Source organism: Chrysemys picta, chromosome 6 (assembly GCF_011386835.1).
Source record: "Chrysemys picta bellii isolate R12L10 chromosome 6, ASM1138683v2, whole genome shotgun sequence".
NCBI classification, from domain to species: Eukaryota; Metazoa; Chordata; order Testudines; family Emydidae; genus Chrysemys; species Chrysemys picta.
In genome coordinates this window covers 28,038,900-28,056,327 of record NC_088796.1, presented here as the reverse complement: position 1 = coordinate 28,056,327, position 17,428 = coordinate 28,038,900, and the positions used below count along the sequence as shown (strand labels likewise).

The window sequence follows — 17,428 nt, the reverse complement described above, 5'->3', positions numbered from 1 at the left end:
CATCTTTTATAATGTGGGTGCTTCACTTCCAGTAATCTAAACAGACACTCATACAGAAAAATCAATACTGTATGAAACCTGATACAGTTAAACAAAATAAGAAAATGTAGGTGTGACAGTGTACCCCATAAGGCTTTATGGGGAGGGGGTGCTTATAAATGTATGTATGACATAACTGGAATATGTTTTGTGCTGCCTGTGCCATGTAACATATCTCCGTAAGGGTTGTGATCTACTATATCTATTCATCCTATTTGTACGTATATATCATTTTCTACTCGAGCTTAAGAATATGGGCTGTATGCTTGCCTGATTTCTAAGCAAGCTTTGTGAGGCATTTGGTCAGCTTCTTTAGGAAGGAATTTGCCAGGTTAAGTACCTGATCAGGAGACACTTAGGGAACAATGCATCTTGGAATGCTCCAATCCACATGAGAAGTCTTCCTGGAGACATGCAAGATGCCATGTGGACAATGCAAAGACTGAGTCATGCAGGGGCATGTGACTTGCCCAGGTGACTCCAAAACTCCATCTTGGAGCTGGGCTTTGCAGAGGAGGGAGGTCTCCACCCACAAGAGAGAGTCTACTTAAACCTGTGGGAGACCCCTCCATTTTGTCTTCAGCTGGCTAAAGAAGGAGCCTCTCCACCCCCCCCCCCCCAGGATACTTGAAGGAGACTGAAACAAAGGACAGTAACTACAGGGGGTGTGAGTGATTGCTGGACCCAGGCTAAAAGGAGATTAGCCTGTAAAAGGGAGCACTCTGGAACTGGTGAGGAAATTATCTGTATTCAGTTTGATCAGGCATAGATTCGCGCATTTTATTTTATTTTGCTTGGTGACTTACTTTGTTCTGTCTGTTACTACTTTGAACCACTTAAATCCTACTGTCTGTATTTAATAAAATCACTTTTTATTTAGTAATTTACTCAGAGTATGTATTAATACCTGGGGGAGCAAACAACTGTGCATATCTCTCTATCAGTGTTATAGAGGGCGAACAATTTATGAGTTTGCCCTGCATAAGCTTTATGCACGGCAAAACGGATTTATTTGGGTTTAGACCCCATTGGGAGTTGGGCATCTGAGTGCTAAAGACAAGCGCACTACTGCGAGCTGTTTTCAGGTAAACTTGCAGCTTTGGGACAAGTGATTCAGACCCTGGGTCTGTGTCTGGAGCCAGACAGGAGTGTCTGGCTCAGCAAGACAGGGTGCTGGAGTCCTGAGCTGGCAGGGAAAACAGAAGCAGGGGTAGTCTTTGCACATCGGGTGGCAGCTCCCAAGGGGGTTTCTGTGATCCAACCCGTCACAGTGGCGTAGTCGAGCAGGATCTGTGCACAGCTGATTGCTTTGAGATACTGGTAGTGATTTTAAGTGAGTTTTAAGTGTGGTGGCTGGAGAACAGACAAAGTGGTTACTGGTTTGTTATTTTCTGTTTGCTTATTTCGGGCAAGGGAAGTAGGGACAGAAAAGGAAGCTCTCTGTTAACTAAGAATCTTCTGAGCTGAGTGCATCTCAGTTTCAGTGAACTGCAGAGGGGTTGTGGCCCAGCACAAGAAAGCAGGACAATGAGTACTAGTGATCTCAGTTCCAGTGAACTGCAGAGGGGTTGTAGCCCAGCACAAGAAAGCAGGACAATGAGTACCAGTGACGCTGCTATTAAACTAAAGCTGGCCAGGTTGGAAGCAAAAGAGAGAGAAAGTGAACATAGGAGACGGCTGGAACTAAGACAATTAGAAATTAGTGCCATGGAGGCAGAACATGCAAGGGAAGAGGCTGCCCACAAGAGAGCTATGGAGGTCGAGGCAGCGAGGGCGGAGGCAGCAGCAGCGAGAGTGGAGGCAGAGGCAGCTGCCCACGAGAGGGCTATGGAGGCCCAGAGGGAGGCCCGGAAGCATGAACTGGCTGTTATGGAGTCAAAGAGACTAAACCCTCCCCCTGCTGGCTCCACTTCCCCAAAAATCCACAAATGGGAGCGGCTATGTCCACAGTATGATGAGTCCAGCGATATCGCCGAATATTTCATCACCTTTGAGAGACTGTGCACCCTCCATGCCATCCCTGAAGATCAGAAGATGACCACATTGATAGCAAAATTGACTGGCAGAGCTCTGGACATATTCAATAAGATGCCTATTGATGATGCTTCAAACTATGGTAAATTTAAGGAACTGGTTTTGAAACAGTTTCAGGTTACACCTGAAACCTACAGGGTTAAATTCAGGAGCCTTAAGAGGGGATCTGGATTAAGTAATGTGGCTTATGCCAATGAAATGAGAGATTTGGTAGATAAATGGGTGCGGGGGAGAGGCATTACCAGCTTTGAAGGGATGTGTGATCTAGTTACTCAGGAACATTTCCTGAATATGTGCAGTGATGAGGTAAAACAGTATTTGTGGGACAAAAAGGTAAATGCAGTGGGTGAACTAGCTGAGTATGCTGACTCTTATGAACAAGCCCAAGCTGCAATCAAACACAAACCACTGGCAGAAGGGTATAAGGTTGGGGGAAAGCAGAATCACCGTTTTACCCCTGGGTCTGGGAAAAAAGAGGCTGGGCGGTCACCTCCCCATTCCCCTGGTACTCGACCCAAATTTCCTGTGCAAGCAGAGGAGCCCAAGAGGTGCTATCATTGTAAGTCCACTGAGCACCTGAGGAATAAGTGTCCCTTACTGAGTGAAGCTGCGGCTTCTCAGAGCCAGGCTGTGGCCTCTTTCCACACAGGGTTTGTAAAGCTTGCTTCCACACAACCAAGCAATGAGCATATGCATGCTGTTAAATTGAATGGTCAGATGCTTCTTGGATTAAGGGACACGGGTGCTGAGATTTCTGTGGTCAGGAGGGACCTAATCCAGGAGAAGGATCTGTTGCCAGGTAAAATGGCAGAATTAGAGCTGGTAGGGGGTTACAAAGTCCTTGCACCTTTAGCTAAAGTACACATGCAAACTCGGGATTTGCAGGCTGAGCTGACTGTTGCAACGGTGGCAAACAATTTTGCACCGTTTCTACTGGGGAATGATTTCTTTAGTGTGGCAGAATCTGTCCCAGGGTTGGTTAGCAGTGAGAAGGAATCTTGTGCTAAAAGCCCCAGAGGGGGGGGTGAAGTCACACCGACTGCTGGGGGAATAGGAGAGTGTCTCTTAGGTTCCTCTGCAGCAGTAAAGGATGCAGCTTCGGGGGCAGGGATGGTTGTGGCCAGTTCCTGTAGCCCTGGGGCTCAAGGGAAGTTCCAGAGGGAGGAGCTGGATGAAGCCAGCTCCTGTCCCGTAATCATCTCCCCTGGGGAGGGGGATGTACCACCTTGTAGCAAGGAGGCCACCACAGCTGCTGACTGCCAGGAAGTTGCAGGTCAGCAGGGGGCTGGGCCTGCCCTGGGGTGCACAGAGGCGTGTGTCCCAAAGGTGGAAGTTGGGGTCCTGGGGACCGCTGTGGTGGGAACAGGCCCCAAGGACTCTATAGCTGAGTGCCAGCCCAACCCGAGTGGAAGGGGAGGGATTTTGCTGGCCAGCGAGAGGTCTGTCGTAGCTGGTAGCTGTGAGTCCACAGCTGGGGCAGGATCACCTTCCCTTTCAGGAGACACAAAAGTGTCGGACCCAGAGGGGAGATCAAAGAGGGAAGCCCAGATGGAAGGTCAGGGGGGGCCAGAGAGTCCACCCACCTTTTGTGGGGAGGGGCTTTCCCAGGAGGAGGGTGAAAAGTCTGCATTCGAAATGCCAGCCCCCTCTCCTGTGGATCAGGTTTTAAGGGAAACCTGGGGGTCAGGTCTCCAGGATGAGGGGGTCTATCCAGCTGACCCATTGGAAACAGCAAGTGGGGTGCCCAAAGGGGTCCAGAGCACCCCAGGGAAAGCTGCTGTTCTTGCTACACTTGCAAGAGATAAAACTCTCTCTCCAAGACAGGGGGGGGGAAATCTCTTCATGGGAGGAACTTCACAAGGGGGTGGGGCCCAGCCCAGAGAAACTCCAGAGGGAGGGGCCGAGGACAAGTATGGTTGTAGTACACCCTTTCCTGGCCAAAGACCCAAGCACATGCCCGAACTAGAAGTCTTCCCCAAAGAGGCAGAGGAATCTGCATCAGAGGGTCTACCAGAGGGCACAGAGAACTGGGAAAATGCAATGGGTGCTAAACAAGTCAAATTGAGTGAACGACGCCTGTCCACTTTAGATTTGCTGTTAACCTTGTGTCTTTTGCTAATTCACCTATGGGATCAAACAAAAGAATTCACACTAGTGGTAAACTCTTTAAAGATGTGGAACATATTTGATTTGTGGAATAAGCTGTTATACATGCTGGGGATGGTGACAGGACAGCCCCACCAGCGTGTTACTTTACAGCCCATACCTGTAAAAAGCAGCAAAAGCATAACAGGCCTATGCTGCTGTGTAGAAGGGGAAACTGAGGCACACCGCCTCATGGCATTGGTGGCTAAATGCCAAGATACCTCCACGTTAATGAGTATTGCTGCCTGCATTCTGTTAGCAATACTACATCCCTACCTGTTTGCAAGCATCTGGGGACCAGGGACCCCAAAACGGGCTAGAACCTCCAGGAGTGACACCATATGGTTTCAAGGTACTGAAAGGAAGTGTGACCAGAAACAAACAGAAATTTTACAGGTACTGCCTCCGCCATGGACAGTGTCCAAGTCTCTGGCAGTAAGTTCAGGGGGAGGGTGTGACAGTGTACCCCATAAGGCTTTATGGGGAGGGGGTGCTTATAAATGTATGTATGACATAACTGGAATATGTTTTGTGCTGCCTGTGCCATGTAACATATCTCCGTAAGGGTTGTGATCTACTATATCTATTCATCCTATTTGTACGTATATATCATTTTCTACTCGAGCTTAAGAATATGGGCTGTATGCTTGCCTGATTTCTAAGCAAGCTTTGTGAGGCATTTGGTCAGCTTCTTTAGGAAGGAATTTGCCAGGTTAAGTACCTGATCAGGAGACACTTAGGGAACAATGCATCTTGGAATGCTCCAATCCACATGAGAAGTCTTCCTGGAGACATGCAAGATGCCATGTGGACAATGCAAAGACTGAGTCATGCAGGGGCATGTGACTTGCCCAGGTGACTCCAAAACTCCATCTTGGAGCTGGGCTTTGCAGAGGAGGGAGGTCTCCACCCACAAGAGAGAGTCTACTTAAACCTGTGGGAGACCCCTCCATTTTGTCTTCAGCTGGCTAAAGAAGGAGCCTCTCCACCCCCCCCCCCCCAGGATACTTGAAGGAGACTGAAACAAAGGACAGTAACTACAGGGGGTGTGAGTGATTGCTGGACCCAGGCTAAAAGGAGATTAGCCTGTAAAAGGGAGCACTCTGGAACTGGTGAGGAAATTATCTGTATTCAGTTTGATCAGGCATAGATTCGCGCATTTTATTTTATTTTGCTTGGTGACTTACTTTGTTCTGTCTGTTACTACTTTGAACCACTTAAATCCTACTGTCTGTATTTAATAAAATCACTTTTTATTTAGTAATTTACTCAGAGTATGTATTAATACCTGGGGGAGCAAACAACTGTGCATATCTCTCTATCAGTGTTATAGAGGGCGAACAATTTATGAGTTTGCCCTGCATAAGCTTTATGCACGGCAAAACGGATTTATTTGGGTTTAGACCCCATTGGGAGTTGGGCATCTGAGTGCTAAAGACAAGCGCACTACTGCGAGCTGTTTTCAGGTAAACTTGCAGCTTTGGGACAAGTGATTCAGACCCTGGGTCTGTGTCTGGAGCCAGACAGGAGTGTCTGGCTCAGCAAGACAGGGTGCTGGAGTCCTGAGCTGGCAGGGAAAACAGAAGCAGGGGTAGTCTTTGCACATCGGGTGGCAGCTCCCAAGGGGGTTTCTGTGATCCAACCCGTCACAGTAGGTTATATAGTTTCTTCCAAGGAAAGGATTTCTAACCTATTCCACTTGATAGCATCTAGGCAAAAGTAATTGTAGTGTAGATCTTGGTCCTAATTCTCATCTCACCCCAGAGTACATCAGGACTAGCGCCACTCAAATAAATGGTTTCATACCTGTGGGAATGAGAACAGAATCAGGCCCCCTGTGTTTACTAACCCTGTCTGCTTTTTTTAAGATAAAAACCCAAGCAGCTTACAATTTAAACAGACAGAAAACAGTTCAAACACAAAATGCACTTGATCTTCCAGAGATATTTTCGTGTGAGCATGTTAGAGGTGTGCCTGTAATTCACTGAAGTGGTTTAATACTTATAGGCTTTGTAGAAGAAGTGTGTGTTATTGAGGGATGTAAGTGTTGTCAGCTTGTACACAAGGAGCAAGAGAAAGTTCCAGAAGCCAGGGTCATAATATGCTAGTAATAGCCTGGTAGCAAGGGAATGATCTAATAAAGGAGATCTTCATAATGAGTGAGTTTGAAAAGAATGATCCTAAATAATACAGAGCCTTTAACCTCTAGTTCTCTGATCGGGATCAGGGGTAAAAATCAGTTACTGTTAGCAGTAGCAGGCACTATTGATATTCCAAAGAAAGTGGACAGAATGGGTTATGGAGATTGAACTATTCTCCTACGTGCAGAGGTGGTTCCCTCCTGCTGAGAGGGCAGTGGAGGGGAAGTTTGCATTGCTGCTGCCTGTGCTGTAACTATTCTGTGGATAGAAAATTTACTCCCCAGGACTATCAACTTACTCTCTCTCACAAGCAGCAAATTGACACACACACACGCATGTGAACTAGGTTAACCACTCCCATCTTGATCACAGTCCCCACTTCACCACATCCTTTTCTGGCTTCCTCCAGAGAAAACAAAGGAACTTCATAGACGCTTTTGTTTTTTCCAAACACAACAAGCCCCCTCCCTCCCATAACCCCCCTAAATAAATGTTAGTTCACCACACATTTTGTTACAGTATTTCTCAGTCTTTCTTTGCAGAAAGAGGCCTGCCGAATACTCTGTCAGCACGCCCTTCCAAGGGAAGATTCAGGTTGTGAAATGTGCCATGAGGCCTTCAAACCACAGCTCTGCTAAGAAGAACAAAGCTTCCTTTTCTGGCTAAGCACAAATAAAGAGTTTTCCCAGTGAAAACTGCACCAGCTAAAAGATAAGGGGCTAGATCTTTGACCAGAGTAGCTGCATTGACTTCAGTGGAGCTGCAATGATTGGTAGCAGTTGAGGATTTCCCCCAGGGATTTTTCAGCTTTTAAAATAAATGGAGAAAAAATTGAATCTAAAAAAAGAGAGAGAGAGAGAGAGAGAGAGAGAGAAATTCTAGAAGTTCTGCCAAAGCTAAACCACCCATGCTTTCACTCCTTTCCCCAATAGAGAGGAAAATAATTTGAAGACTGTTAACCAGGTAACCATATGAAGAATTTTAGCTACATTTGTAGTTTATGGTAAAAGCATTTTTTAAAATCTGAGTTTATTCAGACTAGTGATAACTTGGCAACATGACGACATGTACATTTACTCTGGTTTCTGAGAATTAAATTCTCTGAGTTGTGCTTCTCAGAAGGAAGGGAAGTACAATAAATTATTGTGAAAATATTTCACCCTTTTTCAAACAGTTTGTAATATTTACTCTGCTCAAGGATGATAAATAGGAAACTGACAATAGCACTGTAATTTTGAGCCCTTTCGTTTGTTGTAGACAACCTCCATTTCACTAATTGTAGATGTTCCGAAGAGTTCTTTGTTATGTAGGGAATTAGGAACTATCACAAGATCTCCTCAGATGCACAGTCACTCTCTTCTACCAGATGGCCCTGGCAATTAGGCTCATGCCTAATTTGCTGTGTCCTAATGTGGGGCTCCCAAAGGCTTAGAGATTTGGTTTAGTTCAATATTTTCAACCAAGCCTTCTCCAAACTCTCTGAATTCCAAAGTTGGTCTGAAAATGTCATGACAGCTCCCATTCCCCACCCCAAAGAGATTTTTGACACACACTCTCTTTACGTGGCCTGGAAATACTGTCTGAACAACTCCTCCCACAGTATTCAAATACTTCTACTTCCAGGCTGGGTGAAACCAGGAAACTGTGGAAACCAGAAGAATGTGAAAAGATGTAACTACTAGAGTGGGTTGAAATTTTCCAAATTGTGAAATTAATTACATTTGACTTTTTTTAATTTCAAGGGGAAGAGAGAGGATGGATTTTTCATAATCATCTTCATGTAAGATTTCCCCAGTTTTTAACTAGCTCTACTAACTACAAAACAGGTTTGGCACAGATTCATTCAGTTCAAAGGATGCACAAAAGTTCTGGAAAATCGTTATCCAGAGTGGCTGACCAGTTCCTACTTTTTTCTCAGCTAGCTAAGTACAAGTGATACTAGGGAGATTTTTTTTTAAAAAGTCAGATCTCATTCAAGAAGCCACTGGAAGGTAGCGATGAAGCCATCAATGTAATATAATTAACTCTTGCTGATAGCATAGAGTTGAGCAGGAGGAGGAGGCCTTCTCCTTGGAATTGGAAGCACTGCAGCATGGGAGTTCTGGAGCTCATTTATGTTTCCCTTGGCTAGATCAGCCTATTCTAGAACCAGGCTCAGTGGATGTAGAGTGCTTTGCCTTCCTCTACAGCATGGGGCACGGGTCACTTGCTGTGACCTGCAGTGTGCTGGAGATCAGACTAGATAATTATGAGGGTCCCTTCTGGCTTTATAGTCTAGAGATTTACGTTATTGATCAGCAATTTAGTCTTAGTATTTCTTTAAGTGGACAGCTGGCGCCACACTTGATGTTAACCACAAGTAGGTGGTTTGGACAGTAATTCTTTCTTGGGACAGGAAAAGAATTATTAGCCCTTTTCTTTCTCAAAGTATCATCTCCCCTCCTTCCCTGCTATTCCATTCAAGTTGCAAATATTCCCAAATCTTCTTTCTGAATTTCATTAATTTTTTTCTCATTACATCTGCAGACAATTATGTTTTTAAAATTGCAGTGTCCAATTCTTGGCTCATCTATTAGAGCTAAGGAAAATCTGTTTCTTATCTATTTGTTCCATTTATTACCTTATACACATGAATCATTTAGTCATAAAGGGATATCTTAGGTCCTAATCTATTTTTGTAACATGGTTTAGGTTCTATTCTTGGATGTCGAAGTTGCATAGAGGGGATTTTTCCACAGATAAGAAATGTACTGTGTTAATTTAATGAAATGAATGCTAGAAATGCCCTGCATTGTACAACCACTAAGAAAACCATGGCATGATTCAATCATTGTGGGCAGAGGAAGAACTGATCTGCAATTTCACTCAAAATTTGGCTGCAAATCAATCACTTTGAGGTTAGAAAAGTTCAGTTAAGTTTTTCTCATACTCTTTTTGTGCTTTCCGGTTCTATCAGGAACTCAAGCAAAAGTGCAGTATGCAGTATGTTTTCCAAGGCATTTCCAGTCCAATTGGAACTACCAAAAATCTCATAAGAAATCCAACCCACTTTTGCAGATACAAATAATCTGAATTGGAATCAGTCCTGCACTCCATATACATCCAATGTGCTTTCATGCAAGGAGTACAGGGAAAGTCACATTGTGTATTATTTTGGCTATTGGAATAGGCAGTGCTTATTTTCTAATCTGTTCTTTTAAAATGCACATAGAAACAGGATTTTGCTGTTATAGCAGATTTTTATCAGTTTAACTCTAATGATGGAGACTGCTGTAAATCAGTAATAGCTCTACAGAAATCAATGGCATTAAAAACCGGTTGTAAACGAGAGCAGAAATCACAATTAGTTTTTATAAAATTGAATCCTTCTTTTACTGACTTAGTTTTTGTTTCCCCTCTCCCCACAAACCATGTTAAATTGTTTTGAGTTGAATCTCTTTGTTTTTATAAGAGCCATATCCTGAGCTGTTGTAAATTGACATAGCTCCATTGACTTAAGTGGATCTACATCAGTTTATACCAGCTGAGAATTTGGCCCCAAATCAACGATCACATTGAACAGAATTAGAACTTCTGCTAAAAATGCAACCCCAGCAGGATAATTAATCCATTAGGCTCCAAAGGTCTTCTGTAAATGCCCATAGGTATTTAAAAAAGGCTTCTGTATTGATCATCATATAAAATTGCATACTGAAAAGGAAGAAAATATTAATCATATTGAATATAAGTGACACAGACATTCATAATGAGAGCTAAAGGAATACAAAACTCACATGCAAATGTGTATTATGTATTTTGGTTCTACAGCAATAATGAAAGAAGAACTCTCTTATAGTTTGGCTCTAAATTTCTGAATAAAATTAAGTACCTTTTACAAATGATATTTTTGTGTGTAACAAAGTAGATCATCACAAAGTTCTCTTTCAAAATATTGTTGTTGACAGTCTCCCAGAATCCCATCAGATTTGGTCGGGTGTAGATACCACAGAAAGTTGTCTTTGACTTGGCTGGGCCACTCCATGACATTCACTTGATAGCAATGGATGAGCCAACAAAGTTCTGTAACATCCAGTGCTTCTGCAGCAGGAAATTGAAAACTTCAAGGATGTATTTATTTGCTTGCTGTGGTGTGATACTGTAAATAATCAGCATGTTCAAATAGTTTAAAAACGCAAAAGCAGCAATTTTTATTAAACTATAATAAGAGAGGGTGCCGTGACAACACGATATGAGAGGATATGAATTATGGTTAATAATTAATGCCTAAAGTGTTAGTTTAGTCTTGCATATTCCATGTACTGCATGCTATAACTTTTTAGAACAGTTATAAAACCAGTTCATTTAGTGTGGGGAAAAAATACATTGATCATAGTTAAGCACCGAACCTTCTTCCATGGAAGGAGCTTGCTTTCAATGGAAGTTATGCAAAAGAAAAAAAAAGTATGCATTTTTCTCTTACTATTTAATTTTTATTTAGGGTGGTCTGAGTCATAAATATTTGATAGTGAGATGGCTCAGTAGCCAACGTGCAGCTGACTACAGAGGGGACCGGGTGTTTGACTTCAACTTTGTGTTCTGATCAGGATGGAATTTAAGAATATGTCTAAATGGCAACTGGCTGGTGCAGCTGCAGCACATGTAGGCATACCCAAGCTAACATGCTAAAAATATCAGTGTAGCCATGGCAGCATGGAGAGCAGCTGAGGACAGTCCAACCTGGGTCCTTAGGTATGTAGTTGGGTGTGTATGTAGCCTGTGGTGCTGCCCCTGTGACTCCTATTGGCTGCTACAGTGAACAAGCTAGGTCCATCAAAGCTAGCTTGAGTATGCTCACACATGTTGTCCCAATGTACTGTAGACACTTACAATCTTCTCTCCAGAGCCAGTTGAACAGAAATCATGCCATTGCCTTTCTATCCAGTGATTTTAAGGACGTCTCCAGAGACGACTTTTCTAATTTTTTTTATAAACAGTGGCAATGTAAATCTGGTGTCAAGTGGAAGTGATGTCATCTGCACCCACCCAGACTCAGCAGGTTGATCATATTTCCAAAGTGAAAATTGGGACTGGGGTGTCACAGAGAATGGTCCCCTGGGAGATAAGGGAAGCGCATGAAGATGGGAGAAGAAAACTTGGCACCCTCCTTTTTTAGCGTCTTGTAGTTGTACTTTTGTTGCTGTCTGCCTCCATTCTCTTCTATGGGCTAGCTTCCCCGGCAGGATTATATCTCCCATGATGCACTCTAGCCAGGGACTCCCATGATGCGCCACCACGGTTCAACAAGATGCGAGATTGTGATGCATCGTAGAAATTGTAGTCTATCCAGAGAACCCATCCCATAGAGGAAAAGGGGTACATGAGGCACCCAAACTATAAGTCCCATGAGACATCATGGTGGTTTTTCTGAATCAAGATTTTCAGTTTCCAGCAGAAGATTTTTGACTGAAAGTTTTCAGTTTACACAGATCTAGAGTGCTGGTACTGCACTTTTCCTTGAACAGTTGGGTGCATCACTGCAGGAAACAGAGATGCTAACGGTAAGTAAAAACAGAAGTACCAGCTTACACCCACAGATAAATGCCATAGATAGCCACCCTTTCCACAGGCTGTAGTGTGTTACTTTTCCTTTACAATGCCAGCTTGAGTTCACGCTGAGTAATCAGAGAAGTTAGCGATGGAAAAAGACCTATATTGGGACATCTCATCCATCCTTCTGTCAGTGTAGAGTTGTTCCTAGATGTGGGTGATTACTGAAAAAATATTTCCACAAATGTTCATTTAAAATTTTAGAGGAGTGTGCACGTGCCTCTTGCATTCACTTCCTGCAAATAGCCTAGCAAACAAATTTATTGACAGCAAGCTTCACTAAACAAAATTTTAAGCGACCATTATGAAATATTTATGGAAAATAAATTTCAAATTTGCTATCAGGAAACAAGCCTTGTGACCTACACATTTGAGTGCATTAAACAAAAAGGGTTGTTCCATACTGATTGAAGCACCAAAGATTGAGAATATCCATGCTAGTCACTCTCTATTGATTCAGGTCTTATCTGTATATCCATTGCCTAGAACAGACTGAGGTGCATATGGCTGTCATGATTCCTTAATAAATAAGGGACCATGATCAAAATGGATGAGAGCCCAATGGAAAATGACAGGTACCTATCCCCATGAAAGAAGAGGGCACCTACTCCCAGTCCTACAAGGAAAATACTTAGGAATACTGGAGCCATCAGATACTCTTTCCAACCTCACACCATGGGTATGTCTACACTACGAGAGTAGTTCGATTTTACTTAAATCGAATTTTTGGAATCGATATTGCAAAGTCGAACGTGTGTGTCCACACTAAGGACAGTAATTTGACTTTGTGAGTCCACAGTAACGGGGAAAGCGTCGACATTGGAAGCAGTGCACTGTGGGCAGCTATCCCACAGTTCCCGCAGTCCCCGCTGCCCATTGGAATTCTGGGTGGAGCCGCAAATGCCTTCTGGGTAAAAAAAATGTCTCGAGGGTGCTTTTGGGTAACTGTCGTCATCCGTCCATCACTCCCACCCTCCCTCCCTGAAAGCGCCGGCGGGAAATCAGTTCGCGCACTTTTCTAGTCAGTGACAGCGCGGACGCCACAGCACTGCGAGCATGGAGCCCGCTGCGACCATCGCTGCAGTTGTGGCCGCTCTCAACGCCTCGCAGCTTATCATCCACCTTTCCCTGAGGCAGATGCAGATAAGTCAGGCGAGGAGGCTACGGCACCGCGGTGAGGGCCTGAAGTCTGAGAGTAGCACAGACCTCTCAGAAAGCACGGGACCCAGCACCGAGGACATCACGGTGGCAATGGGTCATGTTGATGCCGTGGAACGGCGATTCTGGGCCCGGGAAACAAGCACTGAGTGGTGGGACCGCATAGTGCTGCAGGTCTGGGATGAATCCCAGTGGCTGCGAAACTTTCGCATGCGGAAGCGAACTTTCCTTGAACTTTGTGAGTTGCTGTCCCCTGCCCTGAAGCGCAATGACACCCGGATGCGAGCAGCCCTGACTGTCCAGAAGCGAGTGGCCATAGCCCTCTGGAAGCTTGCAACGCCAGACAGCTACCGGTCAGTCGCGAACCACTTTGGCGTGGGCAAATCTACCGTGGGGATTGTTGTGATGCAAGTAGCCAAGGCAATCGTTGATGTACTGCTGCCAAAGGTAGTGACCCTGGGAAACGTGGAGGAGATCATAGATGGCTTCGCAGCGATGGGATTCCCAAACTGCAGTGGGGCCATAGATGGAACTCACATCCCTATCCTGGCACCGGACCACCAGGCCAGCCAGTACATTAACAGAAAGGGCTACTTTTCCATGGTGCTGCAAGCACTGGTGGACCACAGGGGACGTTTTACGAACATCTACGTCGGATGGCCGGGCAAGGTTCATGACGCTCGTGTTTTCAGGAACTCTGGTCTGTTTAGACGGCTGCAGCAAGGTATTTACTTCCCGGACCACAAAATAACTGTTGGGGATGTGGAGATGCCTATAGTCATCCTCGGGGACCCAGCCTACCCGCTAATGCCCTGGCTCATGAAGCCCTATACTGGCGCCCTGGACAGTGAAAAAGAACTCTTCAACTACCGGCTGAGCAAGTGCAGAATGGTGGTGGAGTGTGCTTTTGGCCGTCTCAAGGGGAGATGGAGAAGCTTACTGACTCGCTGTGATCTCAGTGAAACCAATATCCCCATTGTTATTGCAGCTTGCTGTGTGCTCCACAATCTCTGTGAGAGCAAGGGGGAGACCTTTATGGCAGGGTGGGAGGTTGAGGCAAATAGCCTGGCTTCTGATTACGCCCAGCCAGACAGCCGGGCGATTAGAAGAGACCAGCGGGACGCGCTGTGCATCCGGGAGGCTTTGAAAGCTAGGTTCCTGACTGAGCAGGGTAACCTGTGACTTTTAAGTTAGTGTACAGAGAAGCTGAACCTGACCCCGTTTCTTTACCCAGTTAATGTTGACTATCCTCTCCAGTTACATACCCCCTTCTCCCCCTTCCAACACACGTTTAGAAATAAAATCACTTCTACTTTGTTAATGAACACCATTGTCTTTATTACTGTTTTCGCGGGAATGTTTTAAAACTGGGACGCAGACTGTGGTGGGGAGCGGGTGTAGTGTAGTGACGCAAATGAAGCTTCTAAACTCAAGGATTGACAGGCTCCACTGTGGTGGACTGGTTGTTTCAACAGAGCCTGTCACCCCTCCTGATCGGGACTGTGTGTATGGGGGGGCTATGTGACTTTGTGGCAGGGGGAGGACGGTTACAGATCCCCTGCTGCGTGGCTCTGTGATCCAGGATAAGGACCGCCGCTTAAGATCCGTAACTGCCCTTCCCCGCCACAAAGTCACAGAGCAACCCACCCCCCACCACATAACATGAAAACCACCTCCCAGACTGACCAGGGTAACTAGTCACTGCACTGTGTATGTGCCCTGCTGCTGTACCTGCCCACGCCTATGTACCCTGCCAAAGGTGACTGTCCTGTCCAATTACCAACCCCCTTCCCCCCCTCCTCCAAAAGAACATGATGGAAACAGTAATTAACAGAAACGTATTTTTTATTATCAACTACACATGGAACTGGGAGGTGAAACTTGGACGGGGGCTTGTGTCAGGCGGGAAGGAAAGAACTTTTCAAATTTTGGGGAATGAGAGCCTTCTACTACTAGAGCTCTCTGCAGGGGTGGAGTGAGAGTTAGCACGGACTCTGCCGCCCCTCCTTCTTTGGACTTTGGGTGAGGTGGGTATGGGACTTGGTGGCGGGGGAGGGCGGTTAGAGATAGACTGCAGCGGGGCTCTGTCCTCCTGCCTCCGTTCCTGCAGAACATCCACAAGGCGCCGGAGCGTGTCCGTTTGCTCCCTCAGTAGTCCAAGCAGCGTTTGAGTCGCCTGCTGGTCTTCCTGCCGCCACCTCTCCTACCGATCCATGTTTGCTTGGTGCATTTGGGACAAGTTCTCCCGCCACTGGGTCTGCTGTGCTGCCTGGGCTCGGGAGCAGGCCATAAGCTCCGAGAACCTGTCCTCCCGTGTCCTCTTCTTCCTACGCCTAATCTGCGCTAGCCTCTGGGAGTGTGATGCCAGGCTAGGTTGTGAGACAGTCGCAGATGTAGCTGTGGGAATGGGAAAAAGGGAGTGAATTCCTCAGAAAGATAAATGTAGTTGTGAACAAAGAACATAGTCTTTCTCTGTGAACAAGCACCATGCACAGCACCTATCACATGCGCACTCAGCACAAGGTCGAATTCTCGGCCTTCGCATTCAGTGCCTGGGGTCTTGCACAGCAGATTTGAGAAGCGGGGCAGGACACCGGAATTTCTGTAGCAGGCAGACATGGTAAGCCGTAGACTTGTGGCAGCTTAAAACTTTAATATTAGCAATGGCCTCATTTCACATTGAAAGCAATGTCAGTCCCTGCTGCCAGCAATCAGGCAAGCAGGAACTCTGCCCCTGTCCCACCCCCTCGCGGCTGTCCCCGGGAACGATCCCTGTAGGCTGCCCCTCTCCCGCCTCCACCGCGTGGCTGCAAACCAGCGGTTACAGTTCTGTAAAGGAACGGGCAAGCAGTCCCAACACTAACATTCCCCTACCTAATTCAAAGCAGGTCACCATGAGCGACATCACCCTCATGAGGATCTCAGACAGCGAGAAAGAAAGAATGCTTCGGGAAAGCCTCCAAAGACCAGGGCCGTATGCCGCCCTGCTGTGCAGAGCAATGATTCCCGAGTACTTGATTGTCTCGTGGCGCGGCAATGTGTCATACTACGGAGGACCCAATAAGGCCGCTCTCCCCAGGAACCTGATGCAACGGCTTTCCAATTACCTCCAGGAGAGCTTCATCGAGATGTCCCAGGAGGATTTCTGCTCTATCCCCGGACATATAGACCGCATTTTACTCTAGCTGCACTAGCAGTGACTAAACAGTAGAGCGGCTTGGGCAGGACAATCATGCAAAACCGGACATTGTTAGATTTTTTTTCAATAGTTGCACTGCCCAGGACTGAAACGTTAAGCGCCTAGGGCAAACTAATCATGAGAAACCCATTGTTGTTTTGGTTAATATTCCTGTTCTGTTACAAATAAATGTTTAGATGTTTACAACACTTACTGGCTGATCCTTCCCCAGATTCTGTGTCTGGGTTAACGGCTGGGGACGGTTGGTAGGGGATCTCTGTAAGGGTGATGAAGAGATCCTGGCTGTCGGGGAAATCAGTGTTGTAAGCGCTGTTGACTGCCTCGTCCTCCTCATCTCCTTCCTCATCTTCCCCGTCCGCTAACATGTCCGAGGAACCGGCCGTGGACAATATCCCATCCTCAGAGTCCACGGTCAGTGGTGGGGTAGTGGTGGCGGCTGCACCTAGGATGGAATGCAGTGCCTCGTAGAAACGGGATGTCTGGGGATGGGATCCGGAGCGTCCGTTTGCCTCTTTGGTCTTCTGGTAGCCTTGTCTCAGCTCCTTGATTTTCACGCGGCACTGCGTTGCATCCCAGCTGTATCCTCTCTCTGACATGTCTTTAGAGATCTTCTCGTAGATCTTTGCATTCCGTTTCTTGGAGCGCAGCTCGGAAAGCATGGACTCATCGCCCCACACAGCGATCAGATCCAAGACTTCCTGATCAGTCCATGCTGGGGCCCTCTTTCTATTCTGAGATTGCACGGCCATCACTGCTGGAGAGCTCTGCATCGTTGCCAGTGCTGCTGAGCTCGCCACGATGTCCAGACAGGAAATGAGATTCAAACTGGCCAGACAGGAAAAGGAATTCAAATTCAAATTTTCCCGGGGCTTTTCCTCTGTGGCTGGTCAGAGCATCCGAGCTCGTACTGCTGTCCAGAGCGTCAACAGAGTGGTGCACTGTGGGATAGCTCCTGGAGCTATTAGCGTCGATTTCCATCCACACCTAGCCTAATTCGACATGGCCATGTCGAATTTAGCGCTACTCCCCTCGTCGAGGAGGAGTACAGAAGTCGAATTAAAGAGACCTCTATGTCGAACTAAATAGCTTCGCGGTGTGGACGGGTGCAGGGTTAATTCGATGTAAC

The 17,428-nt window shown here is 46.1% G+C and overlaps 1 protein-coding gene across 1 annotated transcript in view; it reads right to left on the bottom strand.

Annotated features, from left to right (window-relative positions):
- LOC135972348 (myb/SANT-like DNA-binding domain-containing protein 7) overlaps window positions 1-17,205 on the bottom strand; it is a 554,005-nt gene extending 536,800 nt beyond the window's left edge. The window contains exons 1-2 of the mRNA XM_065550039.1: window positions 16,496-17,205; window positions 15,217-15,500 (exon numbers count right to left, since the gene is read on the bottom strand). Coding sequence (XP_065406111.1) covers window positions 15,307-15,500; window positions 16,496-17,072 — 771 coding nt within the window. The 5' untranslated portion in view covers window positions 17,073-17,205 and the 3' untranslated portion in view covers window positions 15,217-15,306. The remainder of the gene's footprint in view (window positions 1-15,216; window positions 15,501-16,495) is intronic.
- Window positions 17,206-17,428: the final 223 nt, after the last annotated feature.